General features: G+C 40.0%; 1 protein-coding gene across 1 annotated transcript in view; it reads left to right on the top strand.

The window, feature by feature from the left end:
- Positions 1-22069, top strand: part of Crybg3 (crystallin beta-gamma domain containing 3) — a 118836-nt gene that overhangs the window by 88839 nt on the left and 7928 nt on the right. The window contains exons 18-19 of the mRNA XM_041678460.1: positions 17253-17392; positions 20539-20662. Coding sequence (XP_041534394.1) covers positions 17253-17392; positions 20539-20662 — 264 coding nt within the window. The remainder of the gene's footprint in view (positions 1-17252; positions 17393-20538; positions 20663-22069) is intronic.

A 22069-nucleotide genomic window follows, 5' to 3' on the forward strand; every position in this document is an offset into this window, starting at 1 on the left:
TGCTTATATCTAGGTTTGGTACTTTTCCTCAGCTTGATTGAAATTGGCAATTTTGCATATGTTAACTACAATAAGAACAGCAAAATTGACTCTATAAAGCCACTGAAGTTTTAAATGAGATACTCAAAAGTTTTTATAGCTGCTTAATTATAAAAAGGATAGCATGGTTACCTTTACATTGTAATTGGTACCTTTACATCGTATTAGAGTCATAGAATAGTTTGCGACTCAGGTTTCCAAGGTCCGACAAGGTCTGGAGCACCAGTGGCATTGACTTTAATCTCGGATGCGGGAAGCTAGGACTTTACTGCCTGGTCTATGCAGAGTTATTTGAGTCCCCATGGAGGCCCTTGTTTGTAGAATAAATAATTTCTTCTTTACCACACGTCTTCAGAGGTGTAAGAAAGCCAGGACCAGTACTCTGGGCTGCTCTTCTCCAGGGTCTGTGCAGCAGAAGTGATGAGAATCTGTGATACTCCAGGGTCCTTATTAAGATGGTTCTCCAAGGATATGTCTGTCAAAGCTTGAGACGTCCACAGAACTGATGCAGAGCCCTAGATGATAGTGGGAGTGACTGACCTTCCGGCAGAGCTGATGGGCAGATGCCCATGCTCAGCTCCTTTGATCTCAACCTTAGTAGAGTGATCGTGTTTCCAAGGCATTCCTGGAGAGAGTATTCTTGGTATCAGACTAAGAATAGCATGTGGGCTGAGGAATAGGAGTAGAAATAGACTTCTTGGTGGCTCTCACTTGCCCCACAGACACTAACTCAAAAGTATGAATGACTCTTAATGCTTCCTGTCTGTAACTAAACCAGTAAGAGGCATAGAAACAGAAAGTGTGATTTTTGTTATACAGGTCTTGATGGCATTGAAAAAGCATTGGAAAGCCATCCACATTTTCAGAGGAGGGGATTTTATATTTTAAGGAAATTCCACTGGATACATCAACAGAGACAATGCTTGGTGTTCATTAACTCTTAAAACAAAAGATGAAGGCACTCTGTTAAAAAAGGTTTTTGCAAGATCTTTAATTTGGAGAACTGAATCAACTAAAGTTTAGGCAATCTGTATAAAAGTAGATCCCAATGACTGGGTTGCTTAAATAGTGTGTGCAGGACATTTCTGCCCATCAGGAAGAACACGTGAAACTGATTTAGTCCCCAGAAGGCTAGTTTTTGAGGATACTGTTTGGTGTAAGGTATGTTGAAATAAATAATTCTCTAAGAAGGAGCTGTCTCTTCAGGTCCAGTCACATATAGTGTCCATGCTCCCTTTCTCTGGACAGTCCTAGACCCTGATCTTCTGTTACCCCATCTTGTCTGCTTTCTTTGTCCCTCCATTTTGGTCTTAGGATGAGAGACCTTTTGGGGTTTTTTTTGTTTGTTTGTTTGTTTGTTTTAAAGAAGAAGAGAGTTTTAATGCTGTCTGAGTGTAGTGCTCAGTTGCTCCTGAACCAAGATGATTTTTCTTTTTTTTTAAATTTATTTATTTATTAAGGATTTCTGCCTCCTCCCCGCCACCACCTCCCATTTCCCTCCCCCTTCCCCGATCAAGTCCCTCTCCCTCATCAGCTTGAAGAGCAATCAGGGCCTGTGCCACAGCCCAGTGATTCGTGATTCATTGTAGGAAATGTTTCTGTCCAGCGGTGTTAAGTTTATGTATAAGGTAATCTATTGGCTTGGCTTTGCTGCAGCTTGCAAGGCTATTGCTTGAAGTTTTTTTTGTTTGTTTGTTTGTTTGTTTGTTTTGTTTTTGATTTTCGAGACAGGGTTTCTCCGTAGCTTTTTGGTTCCTGTCCCGGAACTAGCTCTTATAGACCAGGCAGGCCTCGAACTCACAGAGATCCGCCTGCCTCTGCCTCCCGAGTGCTGGGATTAAAGGTGCGCCCCCACCGCCCAGCCTATTGCTTGAAGTTTTGCAAACATGTTAAGACCTGGTGCCTGGTTCCATAATGGTATCATATTGAAGAGCCTTAAGACTTAATCTTCATACAGGATCAGTGTGTTCTTCAAACTACAGTTTTATCCAGGCTAACCTCTGCCTGTAAAGATGGATGTTAGAGTCTTGAGGTCTTGGGGTGTGTAATCTGTAGTGTTGCAATAACTTCATAGTGGAAGGAGCTTTCCTGCCTTCCTTCCACATTGTTTTTAATTTGGTTTCCACTGATGTGACCAGAGACAGTCTCTTAATGTATCTGAGTCTCAACACTTCAGAAAGAAACCAGTTATATCAGGTATTTTCACACCTTTAACAGCTTTCAGTTCTAGTGCAACTAAATAGACTAATAACAAATATAGCGGGCATGTAAAAGAGCTCTGTCCATCCCAAGTTTTCACATGGTTAGAGGGAATAACGTGTTTTAACTTTCACAGATGTCCCAGAATCTTAGTACTTTTTGACAGTGTTTATAGTTTTTGTTTTCATGTCTGTCTCAGCAATCACAGATCGGTTGAGTGGCTTTCATCTCAGACTGAGCATTGATTGTAGATTCACGTTTGTCATGTGTCTCGGTGGGCAAGGGTGACTGGATCATCTTTGATCAGGGACAGGACTATTCATGATAGTGGAAGAGTGGAAAAACTAAAATCCAACCAGAGTCACACAAGATGCTTGTGTTCAGAAAGTCATCATGTGTCTGTTTCTCTTCCGTGGCTGAAATCATTTTAAGACTAAGATTCGCCAATGGATTGGGAGAATTGGCTTTTCTCCTTCCTTCCCAGCATTGGTACAATTGACAAGATAATATTCAAACAGTCTTACTCCCCGTTGGAACGCAGGTTGTCTGTGTTATCAGAGTTTAGGCAATGAGACAGGGAAATTTAAAACACCTCTGTGAATTCTTTGTTCTGCCCTTGTTGTTGGCATTTTTTTCTTAAGAGAGCCCAGAGGAGGTTTGGTGATCTATCAGATGAAGAGCATGGTGCACGATGGAATATAGTATTAATTCCCTCTTAGGTTTATTATAGAATTTACTGTGGGAGATTCCTTGGTTTTGTGTCAGTATGAGAAGAAAGAAAAGTCGAGCAGGTGGTATTGGGAAAGTGCACCGAGGCCCAGAGGTCCCATCAGCTCCGCGCGAGGTGTGATTGTGTGCCTTGGTGTAAGTTTCAAATCACCTCAGAGCCACTTTCCTCGGGTGGTTTCTCTGGAAGAGTTCTACCAACCGTGTTTGACGCGCTTGGTGATGACTACCAGATGTTTTTTCTAAGATGAAAGAGATCAACGGTTAAGTTTAAAGAAGCTTAAGTGTCTTGCTGAAACTATAGCCTTCTATATTTAGAAATGATTGTATGAGTAACCTGATGACAGGAAGGCCAAGCACAGTGCTTGTGACATGCGTGCAGGCTCCGGGAATAGAGGGCATCACTGTAATTTGTAATTATTAATTTGGGAGAAGGAAGTTTAAAGGTTATTTGTTATGCTTTGATTGGAGGGAAATGTTTAAAGTGATTGAATTCTCTGTAGAAATATTATTACTGCAAAATACTAATATTATTGAACATTCATTTTACATTTATTTATTCATATTACTGTGCATCTATTAATTATTGTGTACCAGATTTTTTAGTAAGCACTAAATAAAAGACAACAGAGAATTAGATAACTTAGTGATCTTGTGTGGTGAAATGCAGATGTCCTCTTCTTCCTGTACCCCCAGAGTGTGTTTCCCAGATAACCTGTCCTTGCCACTTTCTGTCTTACCTGGAGGTTTCTGTTGTCGTAACTCCACTTCTCACCTCAGCCAGTGTAGCCAGTGACAAGCCTGTAGCAAAAGCAACAGTTGGTTGTCCCTAATACCTACATGAGGTTCCAAGTCCATCATAGGCAGAAGCACTGTGGCACCCCATTTCCCCTTAGATTTGTTCTTCTTTCATCCTCCGGTTCTGTTGAAATCCGTCGTCATTACCATCCCTCTCTGCCTGTACTACAACCTGTCATTGATCACTTTACCTTGTGATTTCAAACATCTAGTCAACAGCTGAGTACTGGATATTATACTATATTTTATTCTCTTCCCTCTCCTCATTTTCCCTTCTAAACCACTGTGAATCCTTGTTAACTTTCTCCCTCTGAGCTGTTTTCATTTCTTACATGCATCCTTTGTGTTCCCTTCTGGTGCAGGCTAGTCCCTGCCCTGTTGTCGGGTCTCCTTCACGAGGTTACCCTCTTGTTCCGCCAGTGTACTTTATCACTTTCCATTTTGCGCTGTTCAGCGGGAACAAATGCACATTTTGTTTTCTTGCCCATGTCCTTTAAGATCCAAATTAAATAATTACAAGTGACCCTATGTCTGAAGCATGTCTTGGTTTGTTTTTTATTACTGTCACATAACACCACGGGTAGGAAAGAGTTTTGTGGTGATATCTTTTTTTTTTAATTTTTTTTAATTGAGAAAAGGAGAAAAAAACATAAACAAAAAACAAGTTTCCACCTCCTCCCAGCCTCCCATTTCCCTCCCCCTCCTCCCACCCTTCTCTCCCTCCCCCCACTCCTCTCCCCCTCCCTCTCCATTCCACAGAGCAGTCCGGGTTCCCTGCCCTGTGGTAAGTCCTAGGTCCTCCCCCCTCCGTCCATATCTAGGAAGGTGAACATCCAAACTGGCTAGGCTCCCACAAAGCCAGCACATTAAGTAGGATCAAAACCCCGTGCCATTGTCCTTGGCGTCTCATCAGCCCTCATTGTTTGCCATGTTCAGAGAGTCCAGTTTTATCCCATGCTTTTTCGGTCACAGTCCAGCTGGCCTTGGTGAGCTCCCAGTAGATCAGCTCCACTGTCTCAATGGGTGGGTGCACCCCTTGTGGTGTCTTATTGGTAGAAATAAAGCTTGCCTGAAGATCAGAGGGCGGAGCTAGCCACTAGCTAATCATAGGGGTGTGGAGGTCTGTCCAGACCTGGGTGGAGAGAGGAACTCAGTCTCTTTTCGACTGGGAGGTTGAGAGGTCAGGTGGCTGTGGTTTTGTGCCTTTGTCTCTCTGATCTCTCAGCATTCCCCCCAATATCTGACTCCATGCTTTTATTATTAGAACTCGTGCTACAGAGATTATTTCAACTTATAACTCTCAGGTCACACATTATCATTGAGGGGAAACAGGAGAGGAACCCAAGACAAGAACTTGGAGGCAGGAACTGAAGCACAGGCCACGAAGCAATGATGCTTACTTTAAGGCTCGCTCCTCATGGCCTTGATCAGCCTTCCTTCTTATGTTCTGGCCCACATGTTCAAGGGATGGCACCACACACACTGGCATAGGCCCCTCCCATATCAATGTTTAATCAAGAAAATGTCCTACAGGTTTGCCTACAGGCAAGTCCTTTGAAGGAATCTTCTCAATTGAGGGTCCCTCTTCCCAGATGATTCTGCGTCTGTTGACACAAACAAACTAATCATAGGCACACACACACATTCACAGCAGCAAAAGAACCACAAGGCAATTTGTCTGCCCTAAATGGTTATTCTCTATACTTCTAGTTTTTGTTTTTTCTTTTTCTTTTGTGTTCTTGTTGTTGTTTGTAAATATCCTTGCCATTAATCATAGCTACTGAACTATAGGAAACATGGACAAGGTACAGACGATTAAGTTGGTTTTGAATTGAGTAACTCTGATAGTTTGAATGTAATTGACCCCAATAATCTCATAGGGAGTAGTACTATTAGGAGATGTGGCTTTCCTGGAGTGAGTATGACCTTGTTGGAGGAAGTGTGTCGCCATCTGGGTGGACTTTGAGGTTTCCTATGCATACGATGCCACCCAGTGTCTCAGTCAACTTGCTATTGCCCACAAGGTGTAGGACTCTCAGCTACCTCTCCAGCACCACATCTGCCTGCACGCTGCCATGCTCCCCACCATGATAATAATGGACTGAACCTCTGGAACTGTAAAGTTGCCCCCTCAGTTAAATGTTTCCTTTATAAGAGTTTCTGTGGTCATGGTATCTTTTCACAGAAATACAAACCCTAACTAAGACAGTGACCTATAGTCCCCTCTGCTTTGCCCATGGCTATAAAAATCAGGGCTCCATTATTTAATAAGTAGGCAAATGATCTAGTCCTACCAAATATAAACACATATTACCTATATATAGTTCATTCTTGTTCCCCAAGTCATGGCGTAACAGGAGCTGTACTTTGGATTTGTTGTGGGCTTGGATCTCATCCTCTTAAAATGCTCTGAAAGTTGAACGATGATGGGGAACGTCATTTATCACTGCCCTCTATTGATGTTCAAAGCTAAACAGACTATTTTAAGACTAACAGGCAACCATATGAGAATAGGGTACCGGAGCAGTTATTGGCTGTTAGAGGGGTGAGTTCCAGCCTGCCAAGCTGAGACAAGTAAATGTTGGCCCAGTGTCTTGTTGGGCAGCCTGTTACATCACCATGGGAGCAGAAGTCTGCTGCTTGCTTCCACAGTGTCTCCATGGTGGCCTGGCATAGAAGTTTGGCTTTCTGAAATAATAATTCTTATCCCATGAACTATAAGCAGAAAAGCCAAGGAGACATGGTAACAAGAACCTGTAGGAGAAGTTGGAGTGAAATTATGATTCTGATGACACATACAGTCAAGAAATAGAATCAGAATTAAGATGAATTGTTCTATTTAATATACAGTGTATGTAATATCACTAAATGTTATGGAGACAGTTGCCTCTCACATGAAAAAGAAACAGTACCTAAGGTTTTTTACTCTAAACACAGCCTATACGTGAAAAACAAAATTTATGAGTTAGAAGAAAATACAGGAAACTCTCCCAATGACACTAGAATAGGATAGTCATCTTTAGACACAGAAAGCAGAAATTAATAAGAAAAAGAGAAGGGACAAACATGAGTCTATGCCACTTGTAATCTGTGTCTTGTTCACTTGAGTGAATATCACAGGCTTGGTAATTTACAAAGAAAAAATACCTGTTTATCTTATGACTGTGGAATATGGGAAGTGGGAAATACAGCTGCCTCTGGTGCTAGCCCTCTGGCTCCTGGGGCTGCAGAGTCCTCAGGCAGCAGGGGTGGGGGAGCTGTGTACATGGCATGAGGAACTGAGCTCCTTAGCTGTAATGTGTCCCCTCTTCCTAGAAAGAACATTCTTCCTGGATTCAGTCCCCACTCTTAAGGCCTCATTTAGCCTCAGTTATCTCCTGAAGGTCCTTCTTCCAAACACCCGTGCTGGGATGAGTTTATTTTCTTTAAACTTCATTTTGGTAGAGACACTGAAACAGCACTGCCATAATGAATTACTGAAAATGTGGTTACTTAGCAGGAATTTTTGTCTTGCAATCCTAGAGGCTACAAGTCTGAAATGGTTTCACAGGCATAAAATTAAGGTGCAGATAGATTTTCTTCTGTAAATTTCTAGGTGCTAAAACATTTCTTTACCTCTTCTCGAGTCTACAGCTTTTCTTTTGGGGCCTACTGGTCTCTGAAGTATATCCCCTCTCCTTGGCTCACCTCTGATCTGCCTCGCTTTAACGACCTTATGGTTACACTCTGATTACCTCAGTAATCAGAGGTTAAGATCCTTAACTGCTGGTCATGTTTGTAAAGTCCCCTTTCTGTATTCACTGATTCACAGAATTAGGACGATATTTTTATGTTGTGGATGGTCAGGCATCAATTACTCAGCCTGCCACAGCAAGCTACAAATTGAAAGAATATGCTTACAATATTAACTCGTAAAGGTTTTGTGTATAGAATACAAGGAGAGCTCTTCAAGTGAAGTGAAGAAGTCAGCAGGCTATAAACCCACGACTTGTAAATGAGAAAAATATGGTTTAGGGCATGCAAAAGATATTAAACCTCAAGGATGATCACAGAATCATCAAATTGAAACAGTAATGAGACTCTGTTATTTTACTTTAGATAGAAGTACTTAAAAATGTGACAGTACTAAAATTTGGTTTAACTGCAGAATTGCTGAAACTGTAGTTGGTTGACAGGGATTCACTGCCTTACGATCCTGGAGGTCTGCAGATTAATGTGATTATTGTCATGCAGCTAGTGAAAGAAGTACAGTTAAGTGGGGGCAATACGAGGGTGTTTGCTGTAATACTGAGAGAGAAGGCAGCACATTCAAATACTAGAAAGTACACAGCATAGAGTTAGCAGCAGGGAACTGTATGTATGAAGAGCAGAGTGCAAACACCATAGGCAGGAGAAGCAGGACACCACTAGGAACCCTTGAGGTTAAATTTAGATGTACTCAGTACATTTCATTTACTTAAATTTTTGATATAAAGTTTTGTATATTGAACTCTCTAATGTTGGTCAAGCATTAAATACCAGAAATCTAAGTACACAGAGGAAAGGGAAGAAATGCTACAAGTAATCTCTAATTTTTGTTAGCCTTTTATTAATTTGAAACAATGCAAATTACAATATAACGGTTTAAATATGATTATATTGAGTGGCTAAGCACTAATGAACTCTTTTAGAATTTTACTGACATTTCCTGTTATTCATATCATCCAACTTGACATAACATTTAATGATAAATACTTGGCTATTATCAGAAATTATTTGTATTTTTAGATATTCAATTACATGTTGCATTAAAAACCTAGAATAGTTTGATAGTTTCATATTCAAGGAAGTACAACTCTAGTTGTTATGCCTGATTTGATCATCTTACAATGTACAGTGAACCTAAGCAATACATACACATTATTTGCCAGTGAAAGTTAGAAAAAATACAAATGGAAAATCAAAATTGTGGGTCTTGGATGGATGGCCATATGCTGTTTGCTCTTTTAGAAATGAATTGTACATGCCAACATGAGACAGTGAAACTTACTTTTCTAAGATAAATGCAAAGGGCTCTGTGGGAAGGGTAGCTGCTGAAGTTTGTCTCAGCTCTTGACTCGGCTCTAACTCCACCAGTTGATGCTTACCTGAATATTCCAAGCATGTGTGTGTGTGTGTGTGTGTGTGTCTGTGTGTGTGTGTCTGTGTGTGTGTGTGTGTCTGTGTGTGTGTGTGTTTTCTTTAGGTCTTCATTTCCGATCTACTCAAATGTGAGGATGAAATGAACTTGCGCTTAAGCCCATTAGTGCAGTGCTAAGTGATAGGGTAGCAGCCCAGACAATGGTTGGCCCATATTCATCCAAAATTAGGACTTGATAGACTGAAGGTGTTAATAGGATTTTGTAGCCCGGAGGTTATCATATTACAGTCTTTTTTAAAGGTTTATGAGCCTTCTGTTAGATTACTGTCATTTCATTTAGCTTTTCCCAGTAGTTTGGCATTTCTTTAGAAGTGAATTATATTTAGGTCACACATTATGGTTCAAGTCACTAAGTTAGTTTGGCTTCACTTCCTTTGAAACTGGCTCAGTCTCTACATTTTTTCTCTGCTCCCCTCCCTGCCTCTCTCCTCCTCCCTTCAACCCTACCCCAAGGTCCCCATGCTCCCAATATATTCGGAAGATCTTGTCTTTTTCTACTTCCCATGTAGATTAGATCTATGTAAATCTCTCTTAGTGTCCGCATTGTTGTCTGAGTTCTCTGGGATTGTTGTTTGTAGGCTGGTTTTCTTTGCTTTATGTTTAAAAACCACTTATGAGTGAGTACATGTGATAATTGTCTTTTTGTGTCTAGGTTACCTCACTCAAAATAATGTTTTCTAGCTCCATCCATTTTCCTGTAAAATTCAAGTTGTCATTTTTTTTCTGCTCATTCCACTCATTCTTTTTTTTTTTTTTTGCTTTTAGTTTAGTTGTTTATTATTGGTATGATTCATTAGTAAACTCATTAATTCTGAGTTTTCCTATGATACACTTTTTGCTTGATTCCAACCTTTTATTAATTACTGGTTTACTCATTTTCTATTTTTTATCATTCAATCTTCATAGGCTTTATGTATGTTAATATTTACTTAGTTCTGCCAAAAAAAAAAAAAAACCCACAGGTAATGGCCAATCCAGTTTCTTACAATCCACTCATTCTTGATCAACTCTTCAATAGGTCCAGAAGGCTTATTTCCCTGCAGATCTTTATCTGTAGAGTAGTTAAGACCTCAGGTCTTTTGTCTTCTTTGCCCATGTTTGCTGCCACTGTTCATTTTATACCTATAAGCAGGCATGCACAATTAAAACTCATGTCAGGCAATCCCATGAGTACCTACTATTAGACTTTCATAGAAACAAACTTGTGGTTCAGTTTGTTTATATGGTAGATTACATTGACAGATTTTCGTATGTTGAACCATTACTGCATTTCTGAAATGAAATCGAGTTGATCATGGTGAATGATGGTTCTGATATGTTCTTGGATTCGATTTGCCAGTATTTTAGCAACAATGTTCATAAGTGAGATTGGTTTGTAATTCTCTTTCTTAATAATATCTTTATGTGGTTTGGGTATCATGGTAATTACAGTCTCATAAGAAGTGTTTGGCAATGACCCTTCTGCTTCTATTATGTGGAACAATTTGAGAAGTATTGGAATTAGTTCTTTGAAAGTCTTGTAGCATTCTGAGCTGAAACCATCTGGTCCTGGGCTTTTTTTGGCTGGGAGGCTTTTGATGATTGTTTCTATTTCTTCAGCAGTTATAGGTCTATTTAATTTGCTTATCTGGTCTTGATTTAATTTTGATAAGTGATATTTATCCAGAAAGTTGTTCATTTTTCCTTTAAGTTTTCCAATTTTGTGGAGTACAGGTTTTCAAAATATGACCTGATGATTCTTTGAATTTCCTCCATATCTGTTTTTATGTTGCCCTTCTCATTTCTGATTTTGTTGATTTGGATATTCTTTCTCTGCCTTTTGGTTAGTGTAGATAAAGGTTTGTCTATTTTGTTGATTTTCTTGAAGAACAAACTCTTTGTCTCATTGATTCTTTATATTGTTTTCTTTGTTTCAATTTTGTTGGTTTCAGCTCTCAATTTGATTTTCTGTCATCTAGTTCTCTTGGGTGAGTTTGCTTCTTTTTGTTTGAAAGTATTCAAATGTTATGTAAATTCTCTAGTGTGGGATTTTTCCAGCTTCTTTATGTATGCATTTAGTGCAATAAACTTTCCTTTTAACACTGAAAAAAAGAAAGAAAGAAAAGAAACTGGCTCAGGGGGCAGAAACTCGCGGAGCTTGTTGTTGTGCTTTACAGATAGAACTGTTCTCAGTGTTTATACTTTCTAAGTAAAAACTTCATGTTTACTGCCTATCCAGCTATTAAGTCTTGGATTACAATCAGCACATTTTCCTTGTACATAGTGGTTTGAAACCTAAAGAACTGCTGAAGTATACAGTGTCGAAGTATGCCATCTATTCGTTCTTAAGAAGTTAAATTGACACTTAGATTTAAGCGTTTTATACAGTTACATTGAAGGTGCATGTGACTGTAGTTTTTCTAACAGAGTACATACTCCGAGGTCTCAGACCTGGTATAGCTGGCAGGTGTATTTGATGCAGAAAGTGGAATCTTCGATATTACCAGCTGAGCATGGAGAAGCTCAGGGTCTCAGGTAACCTCATACATGCTGACAGCTGCTATTCTGTATCATAAAATGATTGGTCCTAGAACATTTTAGAGTAACAACAGAGGGATTAGGAATATAGCTTCTGAGGCCATTGAGCATAAACTCAAAGCCAGCGATTCCCTTGCTTTGTGACCTGTTTCTTGACCCCTTAGCTGCAGAATGTGGATAAGACTAGTACCTACATCAAAGGTAATTTAAGGATTAAATGTGAAAATTAAGTTCCATATCCTTAATGTGAATGTAGTTTCAGATTTGGAATTTTTCACAGTTTAAAAAGAATCCATTTTGATATATGGTGTTAAAGTAAACACTCTGAGGGGTTAAGAAAGCATTCTGTAATTAAACACATTTCTGTCTCTAGAATGAAATTTATATATTGATACAGACTGGATAAATATTATAAATACACATATGTTTACTCAGGTTAAATTTGTTGCCAAATAAATTAGGAAGAAAATTGGTCTTAGACCTTTATTATCATAGAAATATGAATATATGCTTACTCATTTATATATGATATATATACCCAGTTAGACACGTAGAGCAGTGATGACAAGCAAGCGCTTACTAAGCAAAGGTAATTATTACTGTTATTATCTCAGCATATATTAATTGATGGGATAAGGAGGAACTGGTTTTTTTCTAATTTAAATTTTTACTTAAATGAATTTTTCAAACATTCTTTTTTTTTTTTTCATAACCTGCCCACACACTCCTCTTTGAAACTGTATCCACTTTGCATGGCTTAGACTTGACTTGGCAGGAATGTCTTGTTATTATTGCTGACTCCCAGGAGGAACCTTTAGCCCTGAGTGGTTGGCTCTCTTCTAATTTAACATGGACCAGGGCCATGACATTTACAGAGCTCAATTTGTAATTAAAATTTTGTGGTTTCTATTGTTCTTATAAAGTAGCAATTATTCTGTCATCTTCAGTTTTGAATACTTACTATTAATTTCTGTGCCTTGCTATCTTTAAATTTGGGAAATGCATGAGCACACAGATGGTTTTTAAAAAATGTTTCTTGAGCACTCTTTCTGAATAATAGCTGTCTTCATAATCATGTCCACATCAGCCCCGTGTTGCCCTTTCGAATCCTCCAGTGCCTTGACTACATATGCAAACCAGTTGTATGTATGCATTTATATTTATAAAGGAAACATTTCAATTGAAACAGTTCAAAATTTAATAACTTACACACAGACATACCTGATATATCACACCTCTAGAAGAGAAATCTTTAAGTTTAGAAACAATGGATGCTCTCAAGTGAAAAGTCTGCCGGATGGAACTATATGTTGTCCTTTCATTATCAGAAGGGAAGGGAAATGGGTCATTTCCCCACTTTGCTTTGGCAGTCATATCTCTTATTTGGTTAATGTCGCTAGGCTGTACTGTTTGCTGGTTTTAACCCACTTGCTCTCTTAAAGTATCCAGCTATTTGATACATTTTCCATGCATTATTTTAAAAAGAGAAATAAATCTCTTTTTTTTTTACCCTCAAACTTTCCATCTTCTTTAAGATAAATTTCCAAGATGATGACTCACTCGAGGTAACAAATTTGATGGAGTTTGAGCTTAAAGGCAGTCTTTTCAAAAATGTTTAACAGTATCTGTAAAAGTAGAAGGGCTGGGTGGTGGTGATGAATGCCTTTAATCCCATCACTTGGGAGGCAGATATAGGTGGATCTCAGTGAGTTCGAGGCCAGCCTGATCTACAAAGTGAGTTCCAGGACAGCCATGAATGTAACACAGAGAAACCCTGTCTCAAAAAAACTATGGATGGATGGATGGATGGATGGATGGATGATAGATCTAAAAAAGGACAAGGACATAGTTACTACCTCTGCTTTACTTAGAATAATGCATAGAATTTAAATTATGTTCTCATAATTTAAATATTTTCTCATAGGCTTTTAATTATTTTCCTTCTGGGCTACAAGTTTCACTATGTAACTATCAAACTTTTACTGTATTTTACTTTTTTCAGAAGGGATTCTTTGCTGGAGAGAGTTGCTGATGGTTGACTTTGAACCCTTTTCAGGCACCTTTGCCTGTCTGCACTTCTCCCTAAACCATAGCTCAACAAATAGATGTGCGGACGACAGAGGTCAGCTAAAATGCTTCTTAAAACCCTTGAAGATAAGGATATTGGAAAAGTTTCAACAATAAATACAGAAGTTTCTTATGTACTTTTATCTCATTTTTAATTACTTTTATTGTGTCAAATATTGGAATATCAGGGGAAGCAACCAGAGAATTGAGAACTTGGTGTGACTAGTGATGGATTTCTCCGCCTAGCCCAGTAAGTGGTGTTCATGGAGGAAAGGCCAATGCTTCTGGGTAGTATTTCTCTTTTAGTGTATGGTCTTTGCATAGTAGTTAATGGCTCGCTTCTTTTCTGCTGTCTTCTGATAGCCAGCTCTGCACAGTCTAACCCCGTATACTAGCCATATGGTTATTTAAGTTTAAATGTAATTAAATGGCCTTAGTTCATTGGTCAGATGAACTACATTCTAAGTGTCCCTTAGCAGCATACCTCTAGTACAGCCATATTGGACATGGCAGATAAACACTATTTCTGTTACTACAAAACGTCTTATAAAGAGTGCAAGACTTGATTTCTAGGCCGTTGGGAACATGATGTAAAAAGTATGCATTGTCTTTTCTAACACTGAGGCCTTGTGAGATTCCCCCTTTTGTGTTAGCATGTCTGTTGGTGTAGTTTGGGCTTGTTCAAGCAGCCATGGTGATGAGACGACAAGAACCAAAGACTGCTGAGAACAGGATAAAGAGTTTTCCCTAGGGTAGTGCTCCCAAATTGGGTATCTGATACTAAGATATCAGCCTTGAAGTCATATTCATACAGGGAACATTAAACAGACTGAGCAGGTTATATTTCAGAAGTAAAGTAATTGCCTTTCAAGAGGTTGTGACGTAATATGAACCATGAAAATAAATTTCTTTTTTATTGATTTTATTGAGCTATACATTTTTCTCTGTTCCTCCCTTTCTCTCTCCTCCCCTTCAACCCCCTCCCATGGTCCCCATGGTCCCAATTTACTTAGGAGATCTTGTCTTTTTCTACTTCCCATGTAGATTAGATTCATGTATGTCTCTCTTAGGGTCCTCATTGTGTTGTTGGTGGGAGTGCAGGCTGGTACAGTCCCTTTGTATATTAGATTAAAATTCTTACTCTTTGTCTCAGCCATCCCTCTTGTCCACCATCGTTCGGTCTTTCTGTTCATTGTGACTTCCTGTGGTGCCCATAAACAAGTTCACAGACTCCTATACTCATTCTTCACATTATTATTTCTAAAGACGAGAGTGTCTGTGTGTCTACCCACCTTGTCTGCACTTTGTTGACATTTACTCCTCAGCCCTTACAGCCTGGATTCTCTCTTCATCTGTGACACACAAGTAAAACAGTTCTCATCAGGTCAGCATCAGTAACCTCACTGCTGACTCTGACTCAGCAGGCATTGCCCTTGTAGAGTGAAAGGCTCTCTTCCCTGGTCAATCTGTCATTACTCCCCGCCTGGCCCCACCTGTGTGTCAGTGAGTACAATGATCTCCTCCTCCTAGTGTCTTCTTTCAACATGGGCTTTGGTTGTTATACAGCTCCTGGGCATTTCAGGTCCTCTCTCTGAAGTCTGTATCTATCAGAGCCCAGCATGTGTCCTGCAGCTCCCTCTAGCTTGTCCTTCTCCTACTCTAGGATAAAGATTTCCAGTTTTAATGATACTGTCCTAGCTCTTGTGCAGGGTTCTTCTACAGGTTTATTTGTGGATCACAGTATGTCCCCGTACTTCTAGTTGTAACTTTTATTTTTTTTTAAAAAACGTGTGTATGCATACACATAATGGGTAATAGAGACCAGCAGTTGAGTGGGGTGCCTTCCTTTATTACTTTCCAACCTTATCTTCTGAGACGGGGTCTCACTGAACTCAGAATTTGGCTAGACTGGTTGAGCACAACAAGCTCCAGTGACCTCTGTGTTTCCAGTCTCCCAGCACCCGGGTCACAAATGTATGCCACCAGACTCAGCTCTTATGTGGGTGCTAGGGATCCAAATTAAGGTTCTTATGACTGCGCAGCAGACACTGTACCAGTTTAGCCACCGCTCCCCCAGGCACCTTTGCACTTCCCCTCTCCGTGAATCCTTAGCATACCTACTTTATCACTGTTCCAGTTTTCCTGGCTTTGCCTTGTTTCTAAATTATCCCCTCTCCCATCCCGTGTCTGGTTCTCTTTCTACTGGACCTCAATTATTCTACCAGTATATTGGCACTGTTACTTCTCATCTCTCTAGTCTTTATTGGTGGTGTTGCTGGATGAATTTTCTAGTGGCCATATTAAGAAAACCACACAAAACAAACAAACACACACATGCATAAACAATAATTATCCCATATTCATTTCTGAATAAATTATAAATTACTAGGATTCAAAGTCAAAAATCAGCAAAAGGCATCTAATAAAAGCTTTTGTTCCTCTTGTGCCCTTTGCTTTCTTAGACAAAGTCTCAGAAAAGGCAGTAATTTTTAGACAAAGTTTAGCGCATATAAAAATACATATTTGTATGTATGAGTTTTCCTTTTTCTGTAAAGCAGTCTCCTGTGAAGTATGCTATTTCATATCATCTCTTTTCCTGACTCTGCCTTCATGATCTCTTTATAAAGAACTCCTTGTTCTGTCCACGGCTCCCTAGGATTCCTCTGAGGAGTTGCCTTGTTTACTGAGCCAGTCCCCTCTTAAGATGGACATTTAAATGGTTCTGGACTTTTGCAGTCCCAAACACCTCTGGAAGGGCTCAGCAGTCATTTGCAAGTATGTATGCAGGTCACTTGTGAGGGAGCCAGGTTGGGTTTTGATATTTTATTTTCTCTCTTAAAAAATATTTCAGCTGGCTTACAAAGTAGGAGTTCCTGTGACACGCTTCCTGCTACTTAGTTTTACTTGACTTTTCTCCTGATTCCCTCCTGTACCCTCTCCCAAGCTGTGCCACCTGCAGTACTTCCCCCTTTCACTCGACAGCACCTCTGTTCTGTTACCATTCCTACAGTCCTCTGAAGGCTGGCTTCAACACACATGCATCTTCACATAGATAAACATGAAAATGAGACGCTAAGCACCTTTATTTGCGCATGTTTGACCAGCCACTGTCCTGGCTGCTTGGATACTGCTTCCTTTAGATCACCTTGCTTCACTGCAGTCCTTCTCTGTTCATGCCCTGTCAGAGCAGCAGGGAACGTGGCAACTCGGCCCATGAAGACAGTCAGTGAGCACATCCAACATCTTTCCTCTGGGACTTGTTTTCTTGATGGCTCCTCCTCTAAGCCCTTGCATGTCTGTGTCCCTCAGGTACACCCTTCTCAGTCTGCTTTGCACAAAACCCCTTCCCTCAATCTTCACCCCTCTAAGTCTGTTGCATCGTTTTGGTCATGTACCATCATATCCATGCATTGTCATTGATTCTTCTTCCTGCTAAAATGTAACCGTGTTTTTCCTGAGTACTCTCATCAGCTGTGTTTATTATTTTTATACTACATGTTGCATTATACTATTACTATAATTCTTCTAACTTATCTGCTAGTTAATAATGCCTCAAACACTAGGGTGTGGCCTTGTTTTGGGATCTCATTTCTCATGTCTCTTGCTATCATGCATGTAATAATGAGTGAAAAAGAACAACATTGCTTCTGTTGTCTGACATGAACTAGTTTCAGTGAGAAAACTGCATCTGTGTGCATAATGCTTTTTCTCTTTTTGTATGTGTTAGGTTTTTGAAGAACCTTCCATCAGCCTTTTTGCCCTGGAACACTGTGAGGGGAGAGAGTTACATCTTGAAGATGCTGTGAATTCGGTTTTGAACAAGGACCTACACTTCTATACCCAGTCTGTGTGGATAAAGAGTGGATTGTGAGTATGGGAGAGGGGCTCAGCCCTGACTTCGGTAGGGCTGCTCAGTTGCTGTTTTCCCTCCACTGCTGCATTGGCCTGCTGGTGCTCTTGTTACTGTTCCTCTTGCTACAGTAGTAGCTTCTGTTTATGTAAGAGGAGATGGAGCCATGCCCAATACATGCTGCTATGCAGTGATCTGGATCTGGAACAAAAACCTTGTGGGGAGGAGGACTGGTACCCCGGAGAGCATTGATCATAAGGCAGTTCCACCAGGTAGCTTTTCTTACTTGGACCTACTTCCCTTTCAGGAGAAATTCCATGAATTCATCAATTTTGGCTATGAGTAGCATTGCCTGTGTAAGGCAAGTGCCTATTTACAAGACTAAGATGGTTTGATTTTACTTTGACCTGACAGCTCATTTGTCCAAAAGTAGTCCCTACTGAAAATGCTCATTTTCACTGTTGGATGCATCCTGCCTACCAACATTTCCATTTGTTTCTGTTACTAGTCAGAGTGGAGCCGGGCTGCATAGGTCCTGTGTGTTTACATTTTGGGAAACTGTCTTTTAAAAGCATTGTTATTAATGTACAAACTGGGTAGTACTTGAGCATCTTTGTTCAGCAGAGGCTGTTGAGCCTGTAGTTGGAGCTTCCTTGACCGGGAAATCTGTGTCTGTCCGTTCCTGAGAGTGTGTCACAGGAGCCTGTTCCTGCTCTTGCATTGCTGGTATTTTCAACCAAAACTCAACTATGAAAACATGCATAGCTGGTGATCATTAATATAAAAATTACTTTTTATTGCTTATAGCTTTTAACTTGTGTGGTAATTAACTCTGTTTAAAAATATGGGGTAATCAGAGAACCTAGACAACAAAGAGGACCCTAAGAGAGACATACATGAATCAAATCTACATGGGAAGTAGAAATAGACAAGATCTCCTGAGTAAATTAGGAACATGGGAAACATGGGGGAGGGGGAAGGAAAGGAGGGGAGTAGAGAAAAATATATCTCAATAAAAAATATGGGGTAATCAATAAAAGTCAAGAAGATAAATTAAAAATTAAGTCAACTATTAAAAATGGCTCTTATGTAATTCACACATATAACAATTTAAGTTTTCCTCTGAAAAGCATTTCACATGGTTTGGCCTTTATTAAAAGTAATTGGTTTAATTGTCTTTGTATAGGGTTCCAGAATATTACTTTCCAGTGAACTAGGACCATTTGAGTTGCATTTCGAAACCCTGTATAGGAGTTTCACACTTTTTTTTACATATCTGTGTTAAACCAGTATTTGACACACTGCTGGAGTTCTCACTGTCCTATTTTTACTCCTTTCTAGAAAATGTGTACAGTTTCACCTTGACACTATTTATTCTTGATAGCTTTTTTTTAAATCTATCACTCTTCTTTTTCCATAATAGAATTACTGGATAAAATTGAAGGGTAGTGTATCTGTTTAAAGCTCTTCCTGGGCTACAGTGGGTATCCAGGAGACCATTTCATGCCAAACCATCTACTCTATGACAAGTCGTGTGGATCCATAATAGTAATGAGATCCCACATACCTTTTCCATGTGTGACATTCAAGTGTTGAAAGCTGGAGAGGTGGCTAAGCATCTCTGGTCATCATGACCTGCCTTTGCACATGGTCGACTGGATTTGTGCAGGGAAGGTTCCCTACCCTGCTGCCTCAATATGCCCGTCATTTGGCCAATCCTAATCTCAGTTGTGAGGAAAAGGAACTTTCCATCACAACAGTCAGTTTGAGGCAGGACTCTACCCAAGCTTTTTGGAGTTAATAATTCAGGCTTTCTTTGGTTCCTCCCTCCTGCCCACAACCTTCTGTAGGAATTGGTGTCTTTTCCTGCACTGACCAGTGTCCCTCTATAAAACTAAATGGCAAAAGCCACTGCTATAGCAGCAATGACTTTTGTCACTATAACAAAATGCCTGAGGCACTTTGAAAAGATTTGTCTTAATGTTCTAGTCTGAGATTAACAGCCAGAGTGCTTCAGACCTCAGTCTAGCATACCAGGATAGGAATGTGAGTTGGAGAAAAACCAACATCATGAACCACGAAGCAAAAAGAAGGGACCATGGTACCAATGTTCCTTTAAGGACCTCCCACCAGGTGCCATATCCTGAATGTCCAACTACATCCCAGGTATTTTCAGACTATCTACTGCAAACCAATTGCTTCACATAGGACCTTAAGGGACACTGGTCCACACCACAAGTCTTGAGAGAACCTGTTTCTGGGAATGCTCCCCTAGTACACAGCACACTTTGCTGCTGCTGGTTCTCTGTACCTCATCTCCTGGGTTAGACTGATCAAATGTTAGAAAAAACATCCTGTACTTCCAGAATACTGTGTCTGAAGCAAGCCTCATCCTCCACACTTTCTCCAAAGTGTCTCAGAGACCTTGAGTCTCTCTTAAAATTTGGGGTTCTTCTGGCAATCCTAGTGTTTAGTTACCCAGTTTGGTAACTAGTGAGCACAGGGCTCAGCAAACTGTTCTTTTGCGGGCCAGAGTGTTTTCAGTTTGTAGACCTCCTGCTTCAACACTTAGGAAACTGTTGTAGTGAAGCAAAAGCAGCCTTAGCCAGGCTGGAAAGAAATGGGCATGACTGCACCAGCAAATTCCTGGTTCTTGCCCAAGGCCCTAAGTACTTTTACACAACTAAGATTGAATACAACAGTGTCAGGGAAGGTTTGCAAAGGAGCCATCTTTGAATCTCTGGAGGTAGTCCTTGGTGGCCTTGGAAAGTTGTGAGCAGAGTTTTAAAAGAAATCTCTAGAGAAGTTTCAGCTTTTTGGAGAAGCTCTGAAGTACAGGTGACCACCTAAGGAAGGAAGGAGGGTGGGAGGACTTTTCAGTATTAAAGTGCTTTGAGATTTGCTGTATCAAAGGCATAGAGAATTCCACAGGTGGAGGGAACCCTATTCACTTTGTAATTACAGGAGCCTGGCATTTCATTCTGACTCCACATGCCATCACCATCTTCTAGACCTCTACCAAGGAAAAATGTGTGATTATATACGTTTAGAGTCTGCAGACCTCGAAGCTGTAAAGCAAAATGGCGTAACAGTTCTTTTTAGTAAGAGGTTACTTTTGTTGTTTGCAGTCTTCCACCTTTTTCTTTTTTTGCTTTCTTTGCAGATGGATAGCTTATGAAGGATCCAATTTCTTGGGAAGGCAAATCCTCCTTTTCCCTAACGAGATCCCAAACTGGACAGCATTTAGTGGGTGGAAAACGATCGGTTCTATCCGCCCTATGAAGCAGGTAAGTAGAGAACCAACACATTAGATAGCTTGATTTTTCTGGCAGAAATGTCATAAACCATAGTATCTGAAATATTGACCATTTAGTTACTTATGTAACGAAGGGGAGGTTATATTCTTATAGGAATCTTATACATTTTAGCCAGTTCATAAAATTTTATATATTTGGTTTTAGTGTTGAATACAAAGTTCCATCAGTCATATTCTTTTCACAAAAGTTAAAATACTGTAAATTCTGTAATAAAAAATGGGAAAAAAGATCCTTAATATTGAGTTTTACTTTGCATTTGGTTTTTTTCTTATGTAACCTTCAGGTTAAATCCTAGCAATTTAAAGTAGTATTTATCACACACCTACTGCTTGTCAGTCTTATGTTCCAAAGCTTCCCACTGCACTAGGATACAATCTGACTTCTCCTTGCTCCCCCAACCTTGTCTCCTTACGTCTGTATCATATGCACCCATGCACAGAGGGCCTTTCCAACCAACTGGTAACAAGGTTGTGTCGTCTGTGTAGAATGTTTCCTCATTCTTTGCCAAACTAGTTCTTAACTATCCTTCTAATTCAATCCAATATGCCAGGTCCTCCTAGGTGCATTCCTAATCTCTCCATTAAAGTAAAAAGGGGAGGCCACTTGTTTCTTGGCCGCCCAGACTCCCAAAATATTCACACATAAACTATATTATTTAAATTACTGCTTGGCCCATTAGCTCTAGCTTCTTATTTGTTAACTCTTGCATCTTAATTTAACCCATCTCCATTAATCTGTGCATCACCACAAGATTGTGGCCTATCAGCAAAGTTTCAGCACATCTGTCTCCAGCAGCAGCTCCATGGCTTCTCCTGACTCTGCCTCCTTCTTCCCAACATTCAGTTTAGTTTTCCCACCTAGCTCTGTTCTACCCTACCAGGCCAAGCCAGTTTTCTTTATTCATTAATACTAATCACAGCATACAGAGGGGAATCCCACATCACTCCAGTCTAAATTAAAACCCTCTTAAGATTTTGGTTCTTTTCTATAAGACTGTATGTAGCTTATAACCACATCAGTCCAGATGAATTGGACCCATCCCTACTCCATTAGAAACCACTTTTGAGAAGCTGTAGTACTTATTTTACTTACTACTCTATCTCTAGTACCTGTCACAGTGGTAAGTAACCAAAGGCTCAGAACTTTGTTCTAAAGGAACAATATATATGTAAATAGAGCTTTAGTGTCCTCTAAGAGATATTAGACAGACTCCACTTGTCCCTTAGCAGCAGTTTTGGATTAAACATTACACACTTATTTGATCACCAGAACCCATATTAAAAGCAGGCATGATGGTGCACATAGGCAATTCCATCAAGAGGGAAGTGGGGGCAGGAGGATCTCCTGGCCAGCTTCCCTAGAAGAGTTGTGAAGTTC

The sequence above is a fragment of the Microtus oregoni genome, unplaced genomic scaffold (genome assembly GCF_018167655.1).
Source record: "Microtus oregoni isolate MIOR12 unplaced genomic scaffold, Mior012 000030F_ref0000283, whole genome shotgun sequence".
In the NCBI taxonomy this organism is placed as follows: Eukaryota; Metazoa; Chordata; class Mammalia; order Rodentia; family Cricetidae; genus Microtus; species Microtus oregoni.